This window comes from Saccoglossus kowalevskii, chromosome 4 (genome assembly GCF_978046115.1).
Source record: "Saccoglossus kowalevskii chromosome 4, keSacKowa6.1, whole genome shotgun sequence".
Taxonomy (NCBI): domain Eukaryota; kingdom Metazoa; phylum Hemichordata; class Enteropneusta; family Harrimaniidae; genus Saccoglossus; species Saccoglossus kowalevskii.
The window spans coordinates 42009502-42033617 of NC_140644.1; the positions used below are offsets into that span (position 1 = coordinate 42009502).

At 38.9% G+C, this 24116-nt stretch overlaps 1 protein-coding gene across 1 annotated transcript in view; it reads right to left on the reverse strand.

Moving 5' to 3' along the window:
* Positions 1-581: 581 nt before the first annotated feature.
* Positions 582-24116, reverse strand: part of LOC102802015 (uncharacterized) — a 69657-nt gene continuing 46122 nt past the window's right edge. The window contains exons 21-22 of the mRNA XM_085498431.1: positions 15940-16029; positions 582-3569 (exon numbers count right to left, since the gene is read on the reverse strand). Of these exons, the coding sequence (XP_085354557.1) occupies positions 3480-3569; positions 15940-16029 (180 nt within the window). The 3' untranslated portion in view covers positions 582-3479. The remainder of the gene's footprint in view (positions 3570-15939; positions 16030-24116) is intronic.

A 24116-nucleotide genomic window follows, 5' to 3' on the forward strand; every position in this document is an offset into this window, starting at 1 on the left:
GTTTGGCACCCACTTCATAGGAGTGCTTATATTGATTATCTGACATCTTGTTTTCTGTTAAGATTTTATTGGTAGGTTTGCAAATCTGTATCAGACTGCAACAACTCTCTCCATGAGTTTGCATTGAAATCCAGTCTAGCATATATATACATTACCAAGGATATTATTACAAGATAAATGATTTGCTTCATTGAACACATACAGCAATGCACATTCACACTGGGATCAGTGACCTTTGAATGTGTATCAGGAGTGATCAGTCAAGTAGAAAATATTTTATCAGATTTTCTCAATTTTTGCGTGATATTTTCATACAGGACATCTGTTCTTCATACCCAGGGAAGACTTTATACTCATGAATAAGGTGACCAAGTTTGATAAAGTTTGGAATAGAATTAGTAAAGTTATTGTGCACACAATAACATTATTAACGACGACGACAACGACGACGACGACGACAACGCCGGACAGAAATTTTTCCCTTAATATACCTTTCCCTTCCATCTTTGATGTTACGGGCAAGGTAAAAATCAAACAAAAAAACTCTACCTACATTCAACTGACATTTTGCCAAATGTAAGTAAATTATAATTATGAAATCTAATCGCAAAGTTTATTTCAAATAACTTTCATCCAAAAGAAATACAAATGTCCCTGAGTTACAATTACATGTGATACTCACTTTATGATATTGACAATAGTAGATATACCGTATTTATGCATGTGCTTAGTATTTTAATATTCCAGTATATAATAAATATATTAGGTTTATTATGAACTTGTATTAGAGATACACTTTTAATAAAGGAAATACCAAATTATACAGTTAAATCTGTGTTTGTGACCGCTTTTATAGTCATCCATTTTAGGCAGTCCTAAGGCGTAACCTATAAAGATCACCTGTCTTATGTGACCATCCTTTCAGCAATATTTTTGCAGATTCGTCTTTGTTTTGAGACGAAAATAATAATTAGCATTTTGTTTTTAATTTAAGTCAAAATTATTTGATTTTGATAAACTCAAATAAATGTATTTTTGTTGCAGTACCAACTGATTTTTTTTCTGGACAAATATCTAAAATGTACATGTTGATGATCCATATAAATGAATCTAACTGACCAACTGCCTATAAAAACAATTGTAATAAAGTCCCTTGGATGAACGTTTTACTCAGGTTTAACTCTACGAAAGATGCCAAAGAAATTAACAATAATATGCACATCATGTCTGTAAACATGTCTATCAAAATGTAGACATGTTTATAGCTATACTGGAGACACAGTATCCATGGTAACCAAGAGTTTACTTACATTTTTTAGAAAATTTAAAAGAAATTAAGATGTTTATTTACATAGGTATCTGAAACAATTGAAATACAGTAAATTTATATAATAGATATGAAGAAAGCCATTAAATATTTGCGAGTGGATGCCAATCTGGGAAGCAGTAATAGCAACAAGACATGGTGTAATTCTGAATATATTTAGAAATAAACATTCATAATGGCTGCGGCTCTATATAGAAATAAACACAGCACAGTGTCTGATTACCCACAATCCTATGTGATTTGTACTGAGGGAATCAGCTTAGTACACGTTTGGTAAATGTCACCATATATCTTCATACGTTCTGAAAATGTACATTTTTTTTAAAAGTGATTTTTTTTCTTTCTTTTCTCCAAGAATACCGGTAGTACCATACAATCTGTATTAAAAGCCACATCCCTAATAGAAGTCACACCCATTCTTTTTGAATAATTGAGAACCAAAAATTCATCATTTCTCATACTCGTAGATGCTCTAATAGAAGCCACATTCTCTCTGTTGCATTGTACCATTTTAATAGAAGCCTCGGCTTCTAATACAGATTTTACAGTAGTGTTTTTTTTTTGTCATCAGTAAGCCAAACTTAGTTTACACTATACTATATAATTTTGAGCACTTGGTTAAGTCTTTGAAAAGAAGAAACAAAGAAATATGCATATCAGCTGCTAGGTGATGAAGGCAAGTACTTTATGTTGGTGATTATATTCACCAAAGATTCATTGCATATTTAGCACATCTACAAATAGTTCTTCACACATAACAAAACAAAATATACAAATACAACAGACTCCTTAGAAATAGAATTTTAAATGATAAACTAGTGTAAGAAATCAATGTCCACTGATACAAATCATAGAGCATTCTGGTTAATTTATATTGCTATGTATCATCCTCTTCAATGAGGCAGAAACTCAGTTTGTATTTCCTGCTTAAAACAATATGATGCTTCTAGGCACTGCGCCATCAGAATGCTTTCAGAATGCTTGCTGACTATCAATGACATCCTTTGAGAGAATACAAAGCTTGATTGGCTACCCAATCATTACATCTTACAGTCAGACCAATCAGAGAACAGTGTGTTTATTGACAGATTTGTTTCAATGTAACAAATTCTGCCTTGTATATATGCTTCAACTTATCGGTATACTTTTACTAACAAGTTTAATTTGAAAAAAACAACAAATTGTTCAACACGTTCACTATATTCTAATTATTTCCTTTACCGGTATAATCATAATCACGGAACATTATTTCAAAAATTGATAACAAAAAATACAAGATATACAGTATATGGAACTACATGCAAAATGCATGTACTTTTCACTGCCTTCTCAAACAGTACAATTTTTGGTTTGTCTGATCAACTTAAAATTGTCACCCGTTTTACCCAAAAAAGCTACTGGTAGTGTGTTAAAAATAGAAGTCGAAGACCTAAAACCCAAACCAAACTGAATTATCAAAATTATTAACAACAGCAAATTTAATAGTCAATCCCAATCGCATAAAGAATTTGACTGCAAAATGAACTATTTGAAAATCACAGCAAAATAAGATACTGCAATTTTAGCCCCATTTATGATAAAAATGACAGATTGAGAAGTTGAAAACATGCAAAGACCTTGCAACATTACAAATAAAACTACCGTATATGAATGACTTTAACACCATATTGGAAAAAAAATCAATTCTACCGAGCAAAAAATCTATCCCAAATGTGTATGTGCTAAGTCTATTATAATATATTTAAATTTGTGGTTTGTTTTAAACCCAAAACATGGCTGCCATTCAAGTGTAGAACACTGTGATTCTGCAACAGGCATATGCTTATTATTGAAACCCACAGAAACCATGGGAACCACACAAACTTGAGTCAATTGTAAACAAATATTAAAAGTTTACATATGCATGTAAAGACAAAAAAATGTTTCAGGTCATGGTGCGTGTCAGTTAAAAAGATGCTTCAGGTTTTTACAGAATTGTAGAAAAAATGAAAGGAAATTCATAAATTCAATAATTTTAGATTAAAAAAAAACAATACATATGCACATGTCAATTTTAGAAATGTTTTTTTTATGCAAATATATTAGTGAATAGTTCTTTGCCGCAAAAATTATGTGATTTAATGAAATGTGTATCTCACAAAAAGGAAGTGTGTTATATTTTAACTGCAACATTGCAGACTTTCTTTTTTTTCTTTGTTCTTCTATTTCTTCCTTTGTTGCTTTGTGTTCGAAATGTTATACACTGAAAAACAAAAACAAAAGTTAATCGTCAGAAAACAGTAAAAGGAGATGCATGCATTACAGTAAGAATAAAATAACCCATCACGGTTATTAATGCTATGCCTTTGTTATATTTGAACTAACATCACGGTAATTAATACTATGCCTTTGTTATATTTGAACTAACATCACGATAATTAATGCTATGCCTTTGTTATATTTGAACTAACATCACGGTAATTAATGCTATGCCTTTGTTATATTCAAACTAACATCACAGTAATTAATGCTCTGCCTTTGTTATATTTGAACTAACATCACGGTAATTAATGCTCTGCCTTTGTTATATTCAAACTAACATCACAGTAATTAATGCTCTGCCTTTGTTATATTTGAACTAACATCACGGTAATTAATGCTCTGCCTTTGTTATATTCAAACTAACATCACGGTAATTAATGCTCTGCCTTTGTTATATTCAAACTAACATCACAGTAATTAATGCTATGCCTTTGTTATATTCAAACTAACATCACAGTAATTAATGCTATGCCTTTGTTATATTCAAACTAACATCACAGTAATTAATGCTATGCCTTTGTTATATTCAAACTAACATCACAGTAATTAATGCTATGCCTTTGTTATATTCAAACTAACATCACGGTAATTAATGCTATGCCTTTGTTAGTCCCCGTTTGGACGCAGTCCGAAAACGAGGACTTATGTTTTGCCCTGTGTGCGTCCGTGCGTCCGTGCGTCCGTGATCACCTGTATCTCGAACATGCATGGACCGATTAAGTTCAAACTTCACTCATACATCACACCTTATATGGGACATATGCACATGCATTTTTTTCATGATCCGATTAACGATAGCCCAATAGCGGCCATTTTAAGGCCGAAAATGCATCAAAATCGCACATTTTCACCATTCCGGACCCGGATCTCAGTTATGCATGGATGGATTTTGTTCAAATTTGGTACATACATTAAACATAATAGGACCTTGATGCACGTCATTTTTTTTTTTGGATCGGGTTCGAAATGGCCGACTGGCGGCCATTTTGTTTTAAAGAATTCAGTTCTGGATCCGTATCTGAGACATGCTTGGATTGATCGAGTTCAAACTTCACACACACAAGGTACATCATGTCACAAATATGTATGTGCATTTGTTTCATGATCTCATTAACGATAGCCAAATGGCGGCCGCTTTAAGGCCGAAAATGCATTGAAATCGCACATTTTCACCATTCCGGACCCGGATCTCAGTTATGCATGGACGGATTTCATTCAAATTTGGTACATACATTAAACATAATAGGACCTTGATGCACGTCATTTTTTTTTCCGGATCAAGTTCGAAATAGCCGACTGGCGGCCATTTTGTTTTAAAGAATTCAGTTCTGGATCCGTATCCGAGACATGTCTGGATTGATCAAGTTCAAACTTCACACACACAAGGTACATCATGTCACAAATATGTATGTGCATTTGTTTCATGATCTCATTAACGATAGCCGAATAGCGGCCATTTTAAGGCCGAAAATGCATCAAAATCGCACATTTTCACCATTCCGGACCCGGATCTCAGTTATGCATGGACGGATTTTGTTTAAATTTGGTACATACATTAAACATAATAGCACCTTGATGCACGTCTTTTTTTTTTTCGGATCAAGTTCGAAATGGCCGACTGGCGGCCATTTTGTTAAAGAATTCAGTTCTGGATCCGTATCCAAGACATGTCTGGATTGATCAAGTTCAAACTTCACACACATATGGTACATCATGTCACAAATGGATATGTGCATTTGTTTCATGATCTGCTTAACAATAGCGGAATGATGGCCATTTTAAGGCCGAAAATGCATCAAAATCACATATTTTCACAATTCCAGAACCGGATCTCAGTCATGCATGGATGGATTTTGTTCAGATTTAGCACAATGTGTTGTACATATGCAGGTGCATTTCGGTCATGATCTGCTTTGAATGTATATGTCACTCAAATATGAACGGAACGGGGACGTGTCATTGACAATGACTTGTTATATTCAAACTAACATCACAGTAATTAATGCTATGCCTTTGTTATATTCAAACTAACATCACAGTAATTAATGCTATGCCTTTGTTATATTCAAACTAACATCACAGTAATTAATGCTATGCCTTTGTTATATTCAAACTAACATCACAGTAATTAATGCTATGCCTTTGTTATATTCAAACTAACATCACGGTAATTAATGCTATGCCTTTGTTATATTCAAACCAACATCATGGTAATTAATGCTATGCCTTTGTTATATTCAAACTAACATCACAGTAATTAATGCTATGCCTTTGTTATATTCAAACTAACATCACAGTACTTAATGGTATGCTTTTGTTATATTCAAACTAACATCACGGTACTTAATGCTATGCCTTTGTTATATTCAAACTAACATCACGGTAATTAATGCTATGCCTTTGTTATATTCAAACTAACATCACAGTAAATAATACTATGCCTTTGTTATATTCAAACTAACATCACAGTACTTAATGCTATGCCTTTGCTATATTCAAACTAACATCACGGTAATTAATGCTATGCCTTTGTTATATTGAAACTAAACATCACAGTAATTAATGCTATGCCTTTGTTATATTCAAACTAAACATCACAGTAAATAATACTATGCCTTTATTATATTCAAACTAACATCACGGTAATTAATGCTATGCCTTTGTTATATTCAAACTAACATCACGGTAATTAATGCTATGCCTTTGTTATATTCAAACTAACATCACAGTAATTAATGCTATGCCTTTGTTATATTCAAACTAACATCACGGTAATTAATGCTATGCCTTTGTTATATTCAAACTAACATCACAGTAATTAATGCTATGCCTTTGTTATATTCAAACTAACATCACGATAATTAATGCTATGCCTTTGTTATATTCAAACTAACATCACGGTAATTAATGCTATGCCTTTGTTATATTCAAACTAACATCACGGTAATTAATGCTATGCCTTTGTTATATTCAAACTAACATCACAGTAATTAATGCTATGCCTTTGTTATATTCAAACTAACATCACGGTAATTAATGCTATACCTTTGTTATATTCAAACTAACATCACGGTAATTAATGCTATGCCTTTGTTATATTCAAACTAACATCACGGTAATTAATGCTATGCCTTTGTTATATTCAAACTAACATCACAGTAATTAATGCTATGCCTTTGTTATATTCAAACTAACATCACGGTAATTAATGCTATACCTTTGTTATATTCAAACTAACATCACGGTAATTAATGCTATGCCTTTGTTATATTCAAACTAACATCACGGTAATTAATGCTATGCCTTTGTTATATTCAAACTAACATCACAGTAATTAATGCTATGCCTTTGTTATATTCAAACTAACATCACAGTAATTAATGCTATGCCTTTGTTATATTCAAACTAACATCACAGTAATTAATGCTATGCCTTTGTTATATTCAAACTAACATCACAGTAATTAATGCTATGCCTTTGTTATATTCAAACTAACATCACAGTAATTAATGCTATGCCTTTGTTATATTCAAACTAACATCACAGTAATTAATGCTATGCCTTTGTTATATTCAAACTAACATCACAGTAATTAATGCTATGCCTTTGTTATATTCAAACTAACATCACAGTAATTAATGCTATGCCTTTGTTATATTCAAACTAACATCACAGTAATTAATGCTATGCCTTTGTTATGTTCAAACTAACATCACAGTAATTAATGCTATGCCTTTGTTATATTCAAACTAACATCACTGTAATTAATGCTATGCCTTTGTTATATTCAAACTAACATCACAGTAATTAATGCTATGCCTTTGTTATATTCAAACTAACACCACAGTAATTAATGCTATGCCTTTGTTATATTCAAACTAACATCACGGTAATTAATGCTATGCCTTTGTTATATTCAAACTAACATCACGGTAATTAATGCTATGCCTTTGTTATATGTGTGTTTAATGTTTACATTAAACAGTGTTTATGGACACAATATTTGCATAACCCCACGTGTTTCCTGTTTAGCCATTCTGTACTGCAATTGCGTCCAGTTAGCAGCGTGTCACGTCAACTCTCGCAATTATTTATCAAAATATTCATTACGAAATGGATAATACTAATACCAATCGCAGAGGCCGTAAACGTAATGCTCCTGCCATTACACAGATCGCCGAATATGTGGTACCTACTACTAGGAGTGTTTCAGTTGGGAGAGGACGTGGGGCCGCTAGAAACAAAGGACGTGGTGCCGCTAGAAACAAAGGCCGAGGTGGTAGGTCAATTTCTATACCTCGTACAGCAGTTGAAGATATTATCGCTGACCAACCTATTCGTACAACAAGAAGTATTTCACGGACACGAGTCTTAGATACAACCAACCCTATGAATTGGTCTGCTGCTGAGGTTCGTCACAAATTAGGGAACATGGGAATTATTTTACCAGCGAGCGTCAACAGAAAAGACGCGATAAACATTTACAAGCTAAACTTTCAACAGCGTAACTCGGACAGTGTAAATATATCCTCGTCCATTGTCGTCGAAACATTTATACAGGAAGATGAACCTGCTAGGGCTGATTTACGAAATGGAACTTGCAATGCTATTATTTCTGATCAAGGCATGTTAGATTTGGCGCAGACAGTTCGCGGTTTTAGACAATCCTGCAATGAAATGCAGAATGCAAACAATATGGCGGCCGCCAGTTTGCCACAACTTGAACCAGACCGAGGAGCAGCAAATTCGCTCGCCCAGCTGGATAATTCTAGCGCATGTCATCCCTTTGATTCAACACCGAAAAGAAGAAGATTTGGTGTTGCTTCCCATGAGTTACCAAGAATTGTTACAGTATCAGACTCTACAAGGAATAACATTCTTCAAGGTAAATACATAAATCTCGCGTCTTTGTTAATACCCGCTCACGAGAGTGTGGAAGGTCGTTCCCTTGTTGACACTGCGGGTAATGAAATTAAGCTAAAGGGAAATCCAGACCCCAGGCTTAACAAAGTTCTAACTCACAATGAGTTTTCAGTGGCTTTTAATAGATATAAAGAAGTAATTTGTGAAGTGTACCCTCATCGACGAGAGGAACTGGATAGCTATCAAAATGATATCTTGGACATGTCTGTCACTTTCGGCGGCAGTCTATTTTACGACTATCACGTTGAATTTGCAACTAGAGCGGCGGCTTGGCTTACACAAAGAAACATTAAAATCGATTGGTCGATTAGAGACCCTGATATTTTCATGCGTCTCACAGCTGGCCGCAGATCCAATTCTTGTACTATTTGTGGCAGTACTATGCATACGCTGGACTTCTGTCCACGAAAACAGTTTTCACCAGGAAATTTTCAACGTGGCAACCAAAGTAGTGACATCAGAGGGCGTCCTAAAATTTATTGGAATGGCAGGGAATTATGCAACAATTACAATGCTCATGGTAAGGGTTGTTCAAGAAATCCATGCCCTTTTTCACATGTATGTACTATCTGCAAAGCCAACCATCCTGCCCACATTTGCCCCAAGTCACAGAATACTCCTAGGCTTAATAAATCTACTATTAATGGACATTCACAGTCTGAGTGACTACCAGAAACAGCTAACACACCTATTGACGTTGACAAGTTACATAATTTTCTGACTGACCACCCAGATGTGAACTTTGTTTCCAGTTTATGTACAGGTTTAAGGCATGGTTTTATGACAGGTATCAGCAAGGAACCCACCACTTCATTTGAATGCACAAATAATTTGTCAGCAAGGAAAAACCCTGATGTAGTTTCTCGCCTTTTAAATGATGAATTAGAGAAGGGCTATATTATTGGTCCCTATGACACTCCTCCCTTCCCACTTTTCAGAATTAACCCATTAGGCGTGGCAGAAGGGAAGTATTCCAAGAAAATGAGACTTATTGTAGATTTGTCAGCACCTCACGATATACCAGGAATTCCTAGTCTCAACGAACTCATTGACAAAGAGACCTTTTCAATGTCTTACATAAGGATTGACGATGCTTTTGCAGAGATTAGGCGTTTGAACGGCAATACTCATATGTGTAAGTTCGACATAACAGATGCATTCAAGCAAATACCACTTCACCCATCCATTTGGCATCTGCATGGCGTTAAATGGGATGACAAGTATTATTTTTTCATTAGGCTGGTCTTCGGTTCCAGGTCTAGTCCGAAAATTTTTGACTTGCTCTCTCAGGCTATTTGTTGGATAGCAATTCATAAATTTGGAGTGAAGTTCATTCTCCACTTACTCGATGATTTTCTCACAATTGATCAAGAGGAGGAAACAGCAATGAGGTCCATGGCAGTTATGACGATGATTTTTAATACTCTTAACATTCCATTGGCAGCCCACAAAACTCTGGGACCATCCCAGGAGCTTGAATATTTGGGAGTTATGATTAACTCCAAGGACATGTTAGCTTTCTTGCCCGCAAATAAAATAAGCAGGATAAAGGAGAAGATATCAGAGTTTACTTCAAAGAAATCAATCACTAAACGGCAGTTGCTTTCCTTGCTTGGTCATCTAAATTTTGCTGCAAGAGTTGTGTTACCAGGCAGGTCCTTCATTGCCCACTTACTTAGACTGGCTTCGTCAGTGTCCAAATTAACTCATCATGTTTCCTTGAACCAGGCTTGCCGTTTAGAATTATCAATGTGGAAGTTATTTATGGATTCATGGAACGGGATTCATCTGTTTATGAATTCGGGAGTGATCAGTGCATCTGACTTGCACATTTATACAGATGCATCATCTACCAAAGGTTTCGGAGGCTTCTTTCAAGGTAGTTGGTTTTGTGACAAATGGCCTGAAGAATTAATTTTTGAACAACGTGATGAACTATCTATGGCTCTGCTGGAGTTGTATCCAATTGTGATAGCGGCAATGCTATGGGGACAGCATTGGTCAAAGCAGAGGATTTGTTTCAACTGTGACAATCAGGCAACAGTAAACATAATTAGGAAAGGCAGGGCAGCTTCACACTGCTATGCAATTAACACTCTTATGCGACGATTAACACTGACTGCCATGCAACATAACTTCATTATACTGGCTCAATTCCTCCCAGGAAAACAAAATTCAATTGCCGATGCCTTATCCAGTTTCCAATTACAGAAATTCCGAGAGCTGGCACCAGATGCACAAGAGAACAAATCACCTTGTCCACCATACTGCGAAGTAACTCAGATTTAGCGCAAGATACAAATCACCTGTGGACTTCTACTATATCACCAAAAACAAGGCAGTCTTATGACTCTAGTTTAGCTGTTTTTCTTCGCTTTGCTAATATGCACAATGTTCAGTGTTCGAATTTGAACTTACCTGCAATTTCTGAGGACTTAATTTTGCTTTTTATAACTCACTGTCATAAACATTTACATCTCAGCGAATCAACCATTAGACTTTACCTTGCTGGGGTACGTTTTAGATATATAGAGGCTGGGGTTTCCAACCCCTGGCAGTATCATGCAGGAGAACCAATGGTACGTGTTAATTTATTGTTAAGAGCTATTAAACGAAGTCAAAGCCAGGGCTCAAGGTTAAGGCTCCCATTTACATCAGAGGTTATATTCAGTATGTTTTCCATTTTGAAAGCTGGAGTGTTTACCCATTTTACAGACATCCTTATGCAATCATTGATACTTATTGCCTTTTTCGGTTTCCTTCGTTGTGGTGAATTTACCATTAATTCTACCTTTAACCCGGAAATTCATTTAAGCATCAAGGATGTCACTTTTGATGGTAACACGAAAGCTTTCCTTCGCTTGAAATCTTCCAAGACAGATCCCTTTCGGAAGGGAGTTATTGTTAAATATTTCAAGAACAGTCGCATGTGCCCAGTTGACACTTTGCATTACTATCTGTCTTTGAGGGTAGCCATGAAACCTACACCTTCACTTTCTGACCCCCTTTTTGTCTCGGAAAATAATTTACCTCTTACTCGTGTAGTTTTCCTACAATACCTGCGTAGACTATTGTGTTCCCTCAGCTTAGACTCATCTAAGTATTCAGGTCATTCGTTTCGGATTGGGGCGGCTACTTCGGCGGCAAGAGCCGGCATACATGACCACATGATAAAAACTCTTGGCCGGTGGTCCTCTGATACTTATAACCGTTATATTCATTCATCTGATGGCACTCTTAGTGCAGCACATGCAATATTGGGTGGTAGCTACTAATTCTTTTCGTATCTGGGTCAATTATTCCAGTTTGATTCATAAGGCTTAGGCTTGATATAGTTAGGGTTTTTTAAAATTATTATCTTGGGGGCCATTTCTGCAATCTCATTGCATCATTTTGGGGGTTTTCGCACATTTCCATGTCCTCATTCGCCCCCAAGATGTAATTTCAGTTGTAATTTTATTAACATTTTCAGTAACAACCATATTTGTAGATCACAGCTTCCGCTGTTTCTACCATATCAGGCCAGCCCCGGCTGCCTCAATGCTAACCTGTCATGTAGTTGCAGCTTCCGCTGCCTCTACCGGTAATTGAAGCTTCCGCTGCCTTTACCAGTAACACATAACATCACGCAGTTTCAGCTTCCGCTGTCTCTGCAAATAACACAACCAGTAGGTACAGCTTCCGCGGTATCCTACCCCTCAATTCGTACTAATGACTAACCTATTAACCTGCAGCTACTGCTGCACTAACCAGTTTATCTTTTATTATTGTTTGTATTTTTTATAGTCTTTATTACAGAGTTTTACTTTACAGTGTTTCGTTACATTTGTATTTTCATTTACTCAGCCAGCAACAATTTGGTGTTGCCCAGTTTTATCATTTACAAGGTCTGTTACTTTTCCTACCAGTAGCTAGTGAAAGCTACTACTTTCACGTTTGGGAGCCCGCTGAGAAATTTGATCTAAGCTATGTATTTTGACTGATCCCAGCAGCGGGCTCCCCTGTTGTTTGCCAAATAAAGTACCTTTACCAATTTTATATGTTGTGTCATAAATGTGTGTTTAATGTTTACATTAAACAGTGTTTATGGACACAATATTTGCATAACCCCACGTGTTTCCTGTTTAGCCATTCTGTACTGCAATTGCGTCCAATTAGCAGCGTGTCACGTCAACTCTCGCAACCCACCACCAGCCCCATTTCACCACCAGGGGTTTTCGCACATTTCCATGTCCTCATTCGCCCGCAAGATGTAATTTCAGTTGTAATTTTATTAACATTTTCAGTAACAACCATATTTGTAGATCACAGCTTCCGCTGTTTCTACCATATCAGGCCAGCCCCGGCTGCCTCAATGCTAACCTGTCATGTAGTTGCAGCTTCCGCTGCCTCTACCGGTAATTGAAGCTTCCGCTGCCTTTACCAGTAACACATAACATCACGCAGTTTCAGCTTCCGCTGTCTCTGCAAATAACACAACCAGTAGGTACAGCTTCCGCGGTATCCTACCCCTCAATTCGTACTAATGACTAACCTATTAACCTGCAGCTACTGCTGCACTAACCAGTTTATCTTTTATTATTGTTTGTATTTTTTATAGTCTTTATTACAGAGTTTTACTTTACAGTGTTTCGTTACATTTGTATTTTCATTTACTCAGCCAGCAACAATTTGGTGTTGCCCAGTTTTATCATTTACAAGGTCTGTTACTTTTCCTACCAGTAGCTAGTGAAAGCTACTACTTTCACGTTTGGGAGCCCGCTGAGAAATTTGATCTAGGCTATGTATTTTGACTGATCCCAGCAGCGGGCTCCCCTGTTGTTTGCCAAATAAAGTACCTTTACCAATTTTATATGTTGTGTCATAAATTCAAACTAACATCACAGTAATTAATGCTATGCCTTTGTTATATTCAAACTAACATCACAGTACTTAATGCTATGCCTTTGTTATATTCAAACTAACATCACGGTAATTAATGCTATGCCTTTGTTATATTCAAACTAAACATCACGGTAATTAATGCTATGCCTTTGTTATATTCAAACTAACATCACGGTAATTAATGCTATGCCTTTGTTATATTCAAACTAACATCACGGTCATTAATGCTATGCCTTTGTTATATTCAAACTAACATCACAGTAATTAATGCTATGCCTTTGTTATATTCAAACTAACATCACGATAATTAATGCTATGCCTTTGTTATATTCAAACTAACATCACGGTACTTAATGCTATGCCTTTGTTATATTCAAACTAACATCACGGTAATTAATGCTATGCCTTTGTTATATTCAAACTAACATCACAGTAAATAATACTATGCCTTTGTTATATTCAAACTAACATCACAGTAAATAATACTATGCCTTTGTTATATTCAAACTAACATCACGGTAATTAATGCTATGCCTTTGTTATATTCAAACTAACATCACGGTAATTAATGCTATGCCTTTGTTATATTCAAACTAACATCACGGTAATTAATGCTATGCCTTTGTTATATTCAAACTAACATCACAGTAATTAATGCTATGCCTTTGTTATATTCAAACTAACATCACGGTAATTAATGCTATGCCTTTGTTATATTCAAACTAACATCACGATAATTAATGCTATGCCTTTGTTATATTCAAACTAACATCACAGTAATTAATGCTATGCCTTTGTTATATTCAAACTAACATCACGGTAATTAATGCTATGCCTTTGTTATATTCAAACTAACATCACGGTAATTAATGCTATGCCTTTGTTATATTCAAACTAACATCACGGTAATTAATGCTATGCCTTTGTTATATTCAAACTAACATCACGGTAATTAATGCTATGCCTTTGTTATATTCAAACTAACATCACGATAATTAATGCTATGCCTTTGTTATATTCAAACTAACATCACAGTAATTAATGCTATGCCTTTGTTATATTCAAACCAACATCACGGTAATTAATGCTATGCCTTTGTTATATTCAAACTAACATCACAGTAATTAATGCTATGCCTTTGTTATATTCAAACTAACATCACAGTACTTAATGCTATGCCTTTGTTATATTCAAACTAACATCACGGTAATTAATGCTATGTCTTTGTTTTATTCAAACTAACATCACAGTAATAAATGCTATGCCTTTGTTATATTCAAACTAACATCACAGTAAATAATACTATGCCTTTGTTATATTCAAACTAACATCACAGTAAATAATATTATGCCTTTGTTATATTCAAACTAATATCACGTAATTAATGCTATGCCTTTGTTATATTCAAACTAACATCACGGTAATTAATGCTATGCCTTTGTTATATTCAAACTAACGTCACAGTAATTAATGCTATGCCTTTGTTATATTCAAACTAACATCACAGTAATTAATGCTATGCCTTTGTTATATTCAAACTAACATCACAGTAAATAATACTATGCCTTTGTTATATTCAAACTAACATCACAGTAAATAATACTATGCCTTTGTTATATTCAAACTAACATCACGTAATTAATGCTATGCCTTTGTTATATTCAAACTAACGTCACAGTAATTAATGCTATGCCTTTGTTATATTCAAACTAACATCACAGTAATAAATACTATGCCTTTGTTATATTCAAACTAACATCACGGTAATTAATACTCTGCCTTTGTTATATTCAAACTAACATCACGATAATTAATGCTATGCCTTTGTTATATTCAAACTAACATCACGGTTATTAATGCTATGCCTTTGTTATATTCAAACTAACATGACGGTAATTAATACTATGCCTTTGTTATATTCAAACTAAACATCACAGTAATTAATGCTATGCCTTTGTTATATTCAAACTAACATCACGGTAATTAATGCTATGCCTTTGTTATATTCAAACTAACATCACGGTAATTAATACTATGCCTTTGTTATATTCAAACTAACATCACAGTAATTAATGCTATGCCTTTGTTATATTCAAACTAACATCACAGTAATTAATGCTATGCAAATAGGCACAATTTACCATTGCTTACAAATCCTGGTTCTAATTTATGGAAAAATGGAAAAAATTAAGTGGGTTTCATTTTATTAAAGGTGACAAAAGTTGACAAAGGGTTAATATGTCTATTACTGCTATTACATTCTTACAAGTCATGCACTCATACCACAAATCAATGATATAAGTATATATATTGGTTTGATCTGTGGTTGTCCGTCAAACACAACATATTTTTTTTATTATAGTTTTGATGATAAATGATTGTATGAAGCTATGCATTACAAAAAGATATCTTTATATATACATTACAAAATTTGGACACAAAAAGTAATGCATTGGAAGTTTCCAGTTTCATAGGATAGAATAATTCAAATTTTCTATATTCACCTGTTCATCAAGTATATCCATCAGTTTGGGCTGACTTAGACTAATCCCCACAGTTTTTAGTTCATTTTGCAATTCTTGCAAATCAAATGGCTACAAATAAAATAGGAAAATTAAATGATTATGCTACAATTGTTTGTATCGGTAATATTTAAAAAGCAAACATTTAGCTGGTCACTGGTAGCATGTGGTCAGACTCAATGGAAAGACCAATGCCACTGTACCATGGGTGAGTGCGCCACAGACTCAATGGAAAGACCAATGCCACTGTACCCTGGGTGAGTGTGCCACAGATTTAATGGGAAGGGTAAATACACTGTACCCTGGGTGAGTGTGCCACAGATTTAATGGGAAGGGTAAATCCACTATACCCTGGGTGAGTGTGCCACAGATTTAATGGGAAGGGTAAATCCACTATACCCTGGTTGAGTGTGCCACAGATTTAATGGGAAGGGTAAATCCACTATACCCTGGGTGAGTGTGCCACAGATGTAATGGGAAGGGTAAATCCACTATACCCTGGGTGAGTGTGCCACAGATTTAATGAGAAGGGTAAATCCACTATACCCTGGGTGAGTGTGCCACAGATTTAATGGGAAGGGTAAATCCACTGTACCCTGATTGAGTGTGCCACAGATTTAATGGGAAGGGTAAATCCACTATACCCTGGGTGAGTGTGCCACAGATTTAATGGGAAGGGTAAATCCACTGTACCCTGGGTGAGTTTGCCACAGATTTAATGGGAAGGGTAAATCCAGTGTACCCTGGGTGAGTGTGCCACAGATTTAATGGGAAGGGTAAATCCAGTGTACCCTGGGTGAGTGTGCCACAGATTTAATGGGAAGGGTAAATCCACTGTACCCTAGGTGAGTGTGCCACAGATTTAATGGGAAGGGTAAATCCACTGTACCCTAGGTGAGTGTGCCACAGATTTAATGGGAAGGGTAAATACACTGTACCCTGGGTGAGTGTGCCACAGATTTAATGGGAAGGGTAAATCCACTATACCCTGGGTGAGTGTGCCACAGATTTAATGAGAAGGGTAAATACACTGTACCCTGGGTGAGTGTGCCACAGATTTAATGACAAGGGTAAATCCACTGTACACTGGGTGGTTGTGCCACAGATTTAATGGGAAGGGTACATGTAAATCCAGTGTACCCTGGGTGAGTGTGCCACATATTTAATGGGAAGGGTAAATCCACTATACCCTGGGTGAGTGTGCCACAGATTTAATGAGAAGGGTAAATCCACTATACCCTGGGTGAGTGTGCCACAGATTTAATGGGAAGGGTAAATCCACTATACCCTGGGTGAGTGTGCCACAGATTTAATGGGAAGGGTAAATCCACTGTACCCTGGGTGAGTTTGCCACAGATTTAATGGGAAGGGTAAATCCAGTGTACCCTGGGTGAGTGTGCCACAGATTTAATGGGAAGGGTAAATCCACTGTACCCTAGGTGAGTGTGCCACAGATTTAATGAGAAGGGTAAATACACTGTACCCTGGGTGAGTGTGCCACAGATTTAATGGGAAGGGTAAATACACTATACGCTGGGTGAGTGTGCCACAGATTTAATGCGAAGGGTAAATCCACTGTACCCTGGGTGAGTGTGCCACAGATTTAATGGGAAGGGTAAATACACTGTACCCTAGGTGAGTGTGCCACAGATTTAATGGGAAGGGTAAATACACTGTACCCTGGGTGAGTGTGCCACAGATTTAATGGGAAGGGTAAATCCACTATACCCTGGGTGAGTGTGCCACAGATTTAATGGGAAGGGAAATACACTGTACCCTGGGTGAGTGTGCCACAGATTTAATGGGAAGGGTAAATACAGTGTACCCTGGGTGAGTGTGCCACAGATTTAATGGGAAGGGTAAATACAGTGTACCCTGGGTGAGTGTGCCACAGATTTAATGGGTAGGGTAAATCCAGTGTACCCTGGGTGAGTGTGCCACAGATTTAATGGGAAGGGTAAATACACTGTACCCTGGGTGAGTGTGCCACAGATTTAATGGGAAGGGTAAATACACTGTACACTGGGTGAGTGTGCCACAGATTTAATGGGAAGGGTAAATACACTGTACCCTGGGTGAGTGTGCCACAGATTTAATGGGAAGGGAAATACACTGTACCCTGGGTGAGTGTGCCACAGATTTAATGGGAAGGGTAAATCCAGTGTACCCTGGGTGAGTGTGCCACAGATTTAATGAGAAGGGTAAATACACTGTACACTGGGTGAGTGTGCCACAGATTTAATGGGAAGGGTAAATACTCTGTACACTGGGTGAGTGTGCCACAGATTTAATGGGAAGGGTAAATCCAGTGTACCCTGCGTGAGTGTGGCACAGATTTAATGGGAAGGGTAAATCCAGTGTACCCTGGGTGAGTGTGCCACAGATTTAATGGGAAGGGTAAATCCAGTGTACCCTGGGTGAGTGTGCCACAGATTTAATGGGAAGGGTAAATCCAGTGTACCCTGGGTGAGTGTGCCACAGATTTAATGGGAAGGGTAAATCCACTGTACCCTGGGTGAGTGTGCCACAGATTTAATGGGAAGGGTAAATCCACTATACCCTGGGTGAGTGTGCCACAGATTTAATGAGAAGGGTAAATACACTGTACCCTGGGTGAGTGTGCCACAGATTTAATGACAAGGGTAAATCCACTGTACACTGGGTGGTTGTGCCACAGATTTAATGGGAAGGGTACATGTAAATCCAGTGTACCCTGGGTGAGTGTGCCACATATTTAATGGGAAGGGTAAATCCACTATACCCTGGGTGAGTGTGCCACAGATTTAATGAGAAGGGTAAATCCACTATACCCTGGGTGAGTGTGCCACAGATTTAATGGGAAGGGTAAATCCACTATACCCTGGGTGAGTGTGCCACAGATTTAATGAGAAGGGTAAATCCACTATACCCTGGGTGAGTGTGCCACAGATTTAATGCGAAGGGTAAATCCACTGTACCCTGGGTGAGTGTGCCACAGATTTAATGGGAAGGGTAAATACACTGTACCCTAGGTGAGTGTGCCACAGATTTAATGGGAAGGGTAAATACACTGTACCCTGGGTGAGTGTGCCACAGATTTAATGGGAAGGGTAAATCCACTATACCCTGGGTGAGTGTGCCACAGATTTAATGGGAAGGGAAATACACTGTACCCTGGGTGAGTGTGCCACAGATTTAATGGGAAGGGTAAATACACTGTACCCTGGGTGAGTGTGCCACAGATTTAATGGGAAGGGTAAATACACTATACCCTGGGTGAGTGTGCCACAGATTTAATGGGAAGGGTAAATCCACTGTACCCTGATTGAGTGTGCCACAGATTTAATGGGAAGGGTAAATCCACTATACCCTGGGTGAGTGTGCCACAGATTTAATGGGAAGGGTAAATCCAGTGTACCCTGCGTGAGTGTGGCACAGATTTAATGGGAAGGGTAAATCCAGTGTACCCTGGGTGAGTGTGCCACAGATTTAATGGGAAGGGTAAATCCAGTGTACCCTGGGTGAGTGTGCCACAGATTTAATGGGAAGGGTAAATCCAGTGTACCCTGGGTGAGTGTGCCACAGATTTAATGGGAAGGGTAAATCCACTGTACCCTGGGTGAGTGTGCCACAGATTTAATGGGAAGGGTAAATCCACTGTACCCTAGGTGAGTGTGCCACAGATTTAATGGGAAGGGTAAATACACTGTACCCTGGGTGAGTGTGCCACAGATTTAATGGGAAGGGTAAATCCACTATACCCTGGGTGAGTGTGCCACAGATTTAATGGGAAGGGTAAATACACTGTACCCTGGGTGAGTGTGCCACAGATTTAATGACAAGGGTAAATCCACTGTACCCTAGGTGAGTGTGCCACAGATTTAATGGGAAGGGTAAATCCACTGTACCCTGGGTGAGTGTGCCACAGAATTAATGGGAAGGGTAAATCCACTATACCCTGGGTGAGTGTGCCACAGATTTAATGGGAAGGGTAAATCCACTGTACCCTGGGTGAGTGTGCCACAGATTTAATGGGAAGGGTAAATCCACTGTATCCTGGGTGAGTGTGCCACAGATTTAATGGGAAGGGTAAATCCAGTATACCCTGGGTGAGTGTGCCACAGATTTAATGACAAGGGTAAATCCACTGTACACTGGGTGATTGTGCCACAGATTTAATGGGAAGGGTAAATCCACTGTACCCTGGGTGAGTGTGCCACAGAATTAATGGGAAGGGTAAATCCACTGTACCCTGGGTGAGTGTGCCACAGATTTAATGGGAAGGGTAAATCCACTGTACCCTGGGTGAGTGTGCCACAGAATTAATGGGAAGGGTAAATCCACTATACCCTGGGTGAGTGTGCCACAGATTTAATGGGATGGGAAAATCCACTGTACACTGGGTGAGTGTGCCACAGATTTAATGGGAAGGGTAAATACACTGTACCCTGGGTGAGTGTGCCACAGATTTAATGGGAAGGGTAAATACACTGTACCCTGGGTGAGTGTGCCACAGATTTAATGGGAAGGGTAAATCCAGTGTACCCTGGGTGAGTGTGCCACAGATTTAATGGGAAGGGTAAATCCACTGTACCCTAGGTGAGTGTGCCACAGATTTAATGGGAAGGGTAAATCCACTATACCCTGGGTGAGTGTGCCACAGATTTAATGGGAAGGGTAAATACACTGTACCCTGGGTTAGTGTTCCACAGATTTAATGGGAAGGGTAAATCCACTGTACCCTGGGTGAGTTTGCCACAGATTTAATGGGAAGGGTAAATCCAGTGTACCCTGGGTGAGTGTGCCACAGATTTAATGGGAAGGGTAAATCCACTGTACCCTGGGTGAGTGTGCCACAGAATTAATGGGAAGGGTAAATCCACTATACCCTGGGTGAGTGTGCCACAGATTTAATGGGATGGGTAAATCCACTGTACACTGGGTGAGTGTGCCACAGATTTAATGGGAAGGGTAAATACACTGTACCCTGGGCGAGTGTGCCACAGATTTAATGGGAAGGGTAAATCCACTGTACCCTGGGTGAGTGTGCCACAGAATTAATGGGAAGGGTAAATCCACTATACCCTGGGTGAGTGTGCCACAGATTTAATGAGAAGGGTAAATCCACTGTACCCTGGGTGAGTGTGCCACAGATTTAATAAGAAGAGTAAATCCACTGTACCCTGGGCGAGTGTGCCACAGATTTAATGGGAAGGGTAAATCCACTGTACCCTAGGTGAGTGTGCCGAAGATTTAATGGGAAGGGTAAATACACTGTACCCTGGGTGAGTGTGCCACAGACTTAATGGGAAGGGTAAATACACTGTACCCTGCCTGGGTGAGTGTGCCACAGATTTAATGGGAAGGGTAAATCCAGTGTACCCTGGGTGAGTGTGCCACAGATTTAATGGGAAGGGTAAATACACTGTACCCTGGGTGAGTGTGCCACAGATTTAATGGGAAGGGTAAATACACTGTACCCTGGGTGAGTGTGCCACAGATTTAATGGGAAGGGTAAATCCACTGTACCCTGGGTGAGTGTGCCACAGATTTAATGGGAAGGGTAAATCCACTATACCCTGGGTGAGTGTGCCACAGATTTAATGGGATGGGTAAATCCACTGTACACTGGGTGAGTGTGCCACAGATTTAATGGGAAGGGTAAATACACTGTACCCTGGGTGAGTGTGCCACAGATTTAATGGGAAGGGTAAATCCACTGTACCCTGGGTGAGTGTGCCACAGATTTAATGGGAAGGGTAAATACACTGTATCCTGGGTGAGTGTGCCACAGATTTAATGGGAAGGGTAAATCCAGTGTACCCTGGGTGAGTGTGCCACAGATTTAATGGGAAGGGTAAATCCACTGTACCCTGGGTGAGTGTGCCACAGATTTAATGGGAAGGGTAAATCCACTGTACCCTGGGTGAGTGTGCCACAGATTTAATGGGAAGGGTAAATCCACTGTACCCTGGGTGAGTGTGCCACAGATTTAATGGGAAGGGTAAATCCACTGTACCCTGGGTGAGTGTGCCACAGATTTATTGGGAAGGGTAAATCCAGTGTACCCTGGGTGAGTGTGCCACAGATTTAATGGGAAGGGTAAATACACTGTACCCTGGGTTAGTGTTCCACAGATTTAATGGGAAGGGTAAATCCACTGTACCCTGGGTGAGTTTGCCACAGATTTAATGGGAAGGGTAAATCCAGTGTACCCTGGGTGAGTGTGCCACAGATTTAATGGGAAGGGTAAATCCACTGTACCCTGGGTGAGTGTGCCACAGATTTAATGGGAAGGGTAAATCCACTGTACCCTGGGTGAGTGTGCCACAGATTTAATGGGAAGGGTAAATACACTGTACCCTGGGTGAGTGTGCCACAGATTTAATGGGAAGGGTAAATCCACTGTACCCTGGGTGAGTGTGCCACAGATTTAATGGGAAGGGTAAATCCACTGTACCCTGGGTGAGTGTGCCACAGATTTAATGGGAAGGGTAAATCCACTGTACCCTAGGTGAATGTGCCACAGATTTAATGGGAAGGGTAAATACACTGTACCCTGGGTGAGTGTGCCACAGATTTAATGGGAAGGGTAAATACACTGTACCCTGGGTGAGTGTGCCACAGATTTAATGGGAAGGGTAAATCCAGTGTACCCTGGGTTAGTGTGCCACAGATTTAATGGGAAGGGTAAATACACTGTACCCTGGGTTAGTGTTCCACAGATTTAATGGGAAGGATAAATACACTGTACCCTGGGTGAGTGTGCCACAGATTTAATGGGAAGGGTAAATCCACTATACCCTGGGTGAGTGTGCCACAGATTTAATGGGAAGGGTAAATCCACTATACCCTGGGTGAGTGTGCCACAGATTTAATGGGAAGGGTAAATCCACTATACCCTGGGTGAGTGTGCCACAGATTTAATGGGAAGGGTAAATACACTGTACCCTGGGTTAGTGTTCCACAGATTTAATGGGAAGGGTAAATACACTGTACCCTGGGTGAGTGTGCCACAGATTTAATGGGAAGGGTAAATACACTGTACCCTGGGTTAGTGTTCCACAGATTTAATGGGAAGGGTAAATACACTGTACCCTGGGTGAGTGTGCCACAGATTTAATGGGAAGGGTAAATACACTGTACCCTGGGTGAGTGTGCCACAGATTTAATGGGAAGGGTAAATCCAGTGTACCCTGGGTTAGTGTGCCACAGATTTAATGGGAAGGGTAAATCCACTGTACCCTGGGTGAGTGTGCCACAGATTTAATGGGAAGGGTAAATCCACTGTACCCTGGGTGAGTGTGCCACAGATTTAATGGGAAGGGTAAATACACTGTACCCTGGGTGAGTGTGCCACAGATTTAATGGGAAGGGTAAATCCACTGTACCCTGGGTGAGTGTGCCACAGATTTAATGGGAAGGGTAAATCCACTGTACCCTGGGTGAGTGTGCCACAGATTTAATGGGAAGGGTAAATCCACTGTACCCTAGGTGAATGTGCCACAGATTTAATGGGAAGGGTAAATACACTGTACCCTGGGTGAGTGTGCCACAGATTTAATGGGAAGGGTAAATCCAGTGTACCCTGGGTGAGTGTGCCACAGATTTAATGGGAAGGGTAAATACACTGTACCCTGGGTTAGTGTGCCACAGATTTAATGGGAAGGGTAAATACACTGTACACTGGGTGAGTGTGCCACAGATTTAATGGGAAGGGTAAATCCAGTGTACCCTGGGTGAGTGTGCCACAGATTTAATGGGTAGGGTAAATCCACTGTACCCTGGGTGAGTGTGCCACAGATTTAATGGGAAGGGTAAATACACTGTACCCTGGGTGAGTGTGCCACAGATTTAATGGGAAGGGTAAATCCACTGTACCCTGGGTGAGTGTGCCACAGATTTAATGGGAAGGGTAAATCCACTATACCCTGGGTGAGTGTGCCACAGATTTAATGGGAAGGGTAAATCCACTGTACCCTGGGTGAGTGTGCCACAGATTTAATGGGAAGGGTAAATACACTGTACCCTGGGTGAGTGTGCCACAGATTTAATGGGAAGGGTAAATCCAGTGTACCCTGGGTGAGTGTGCCACAGATTTAATGGGTAGGGTAAATCCACTGTACCCTGGGTGAGTGTGCCACAGATTTAATGGGAAGGGTAAATACACTGTACCCTGG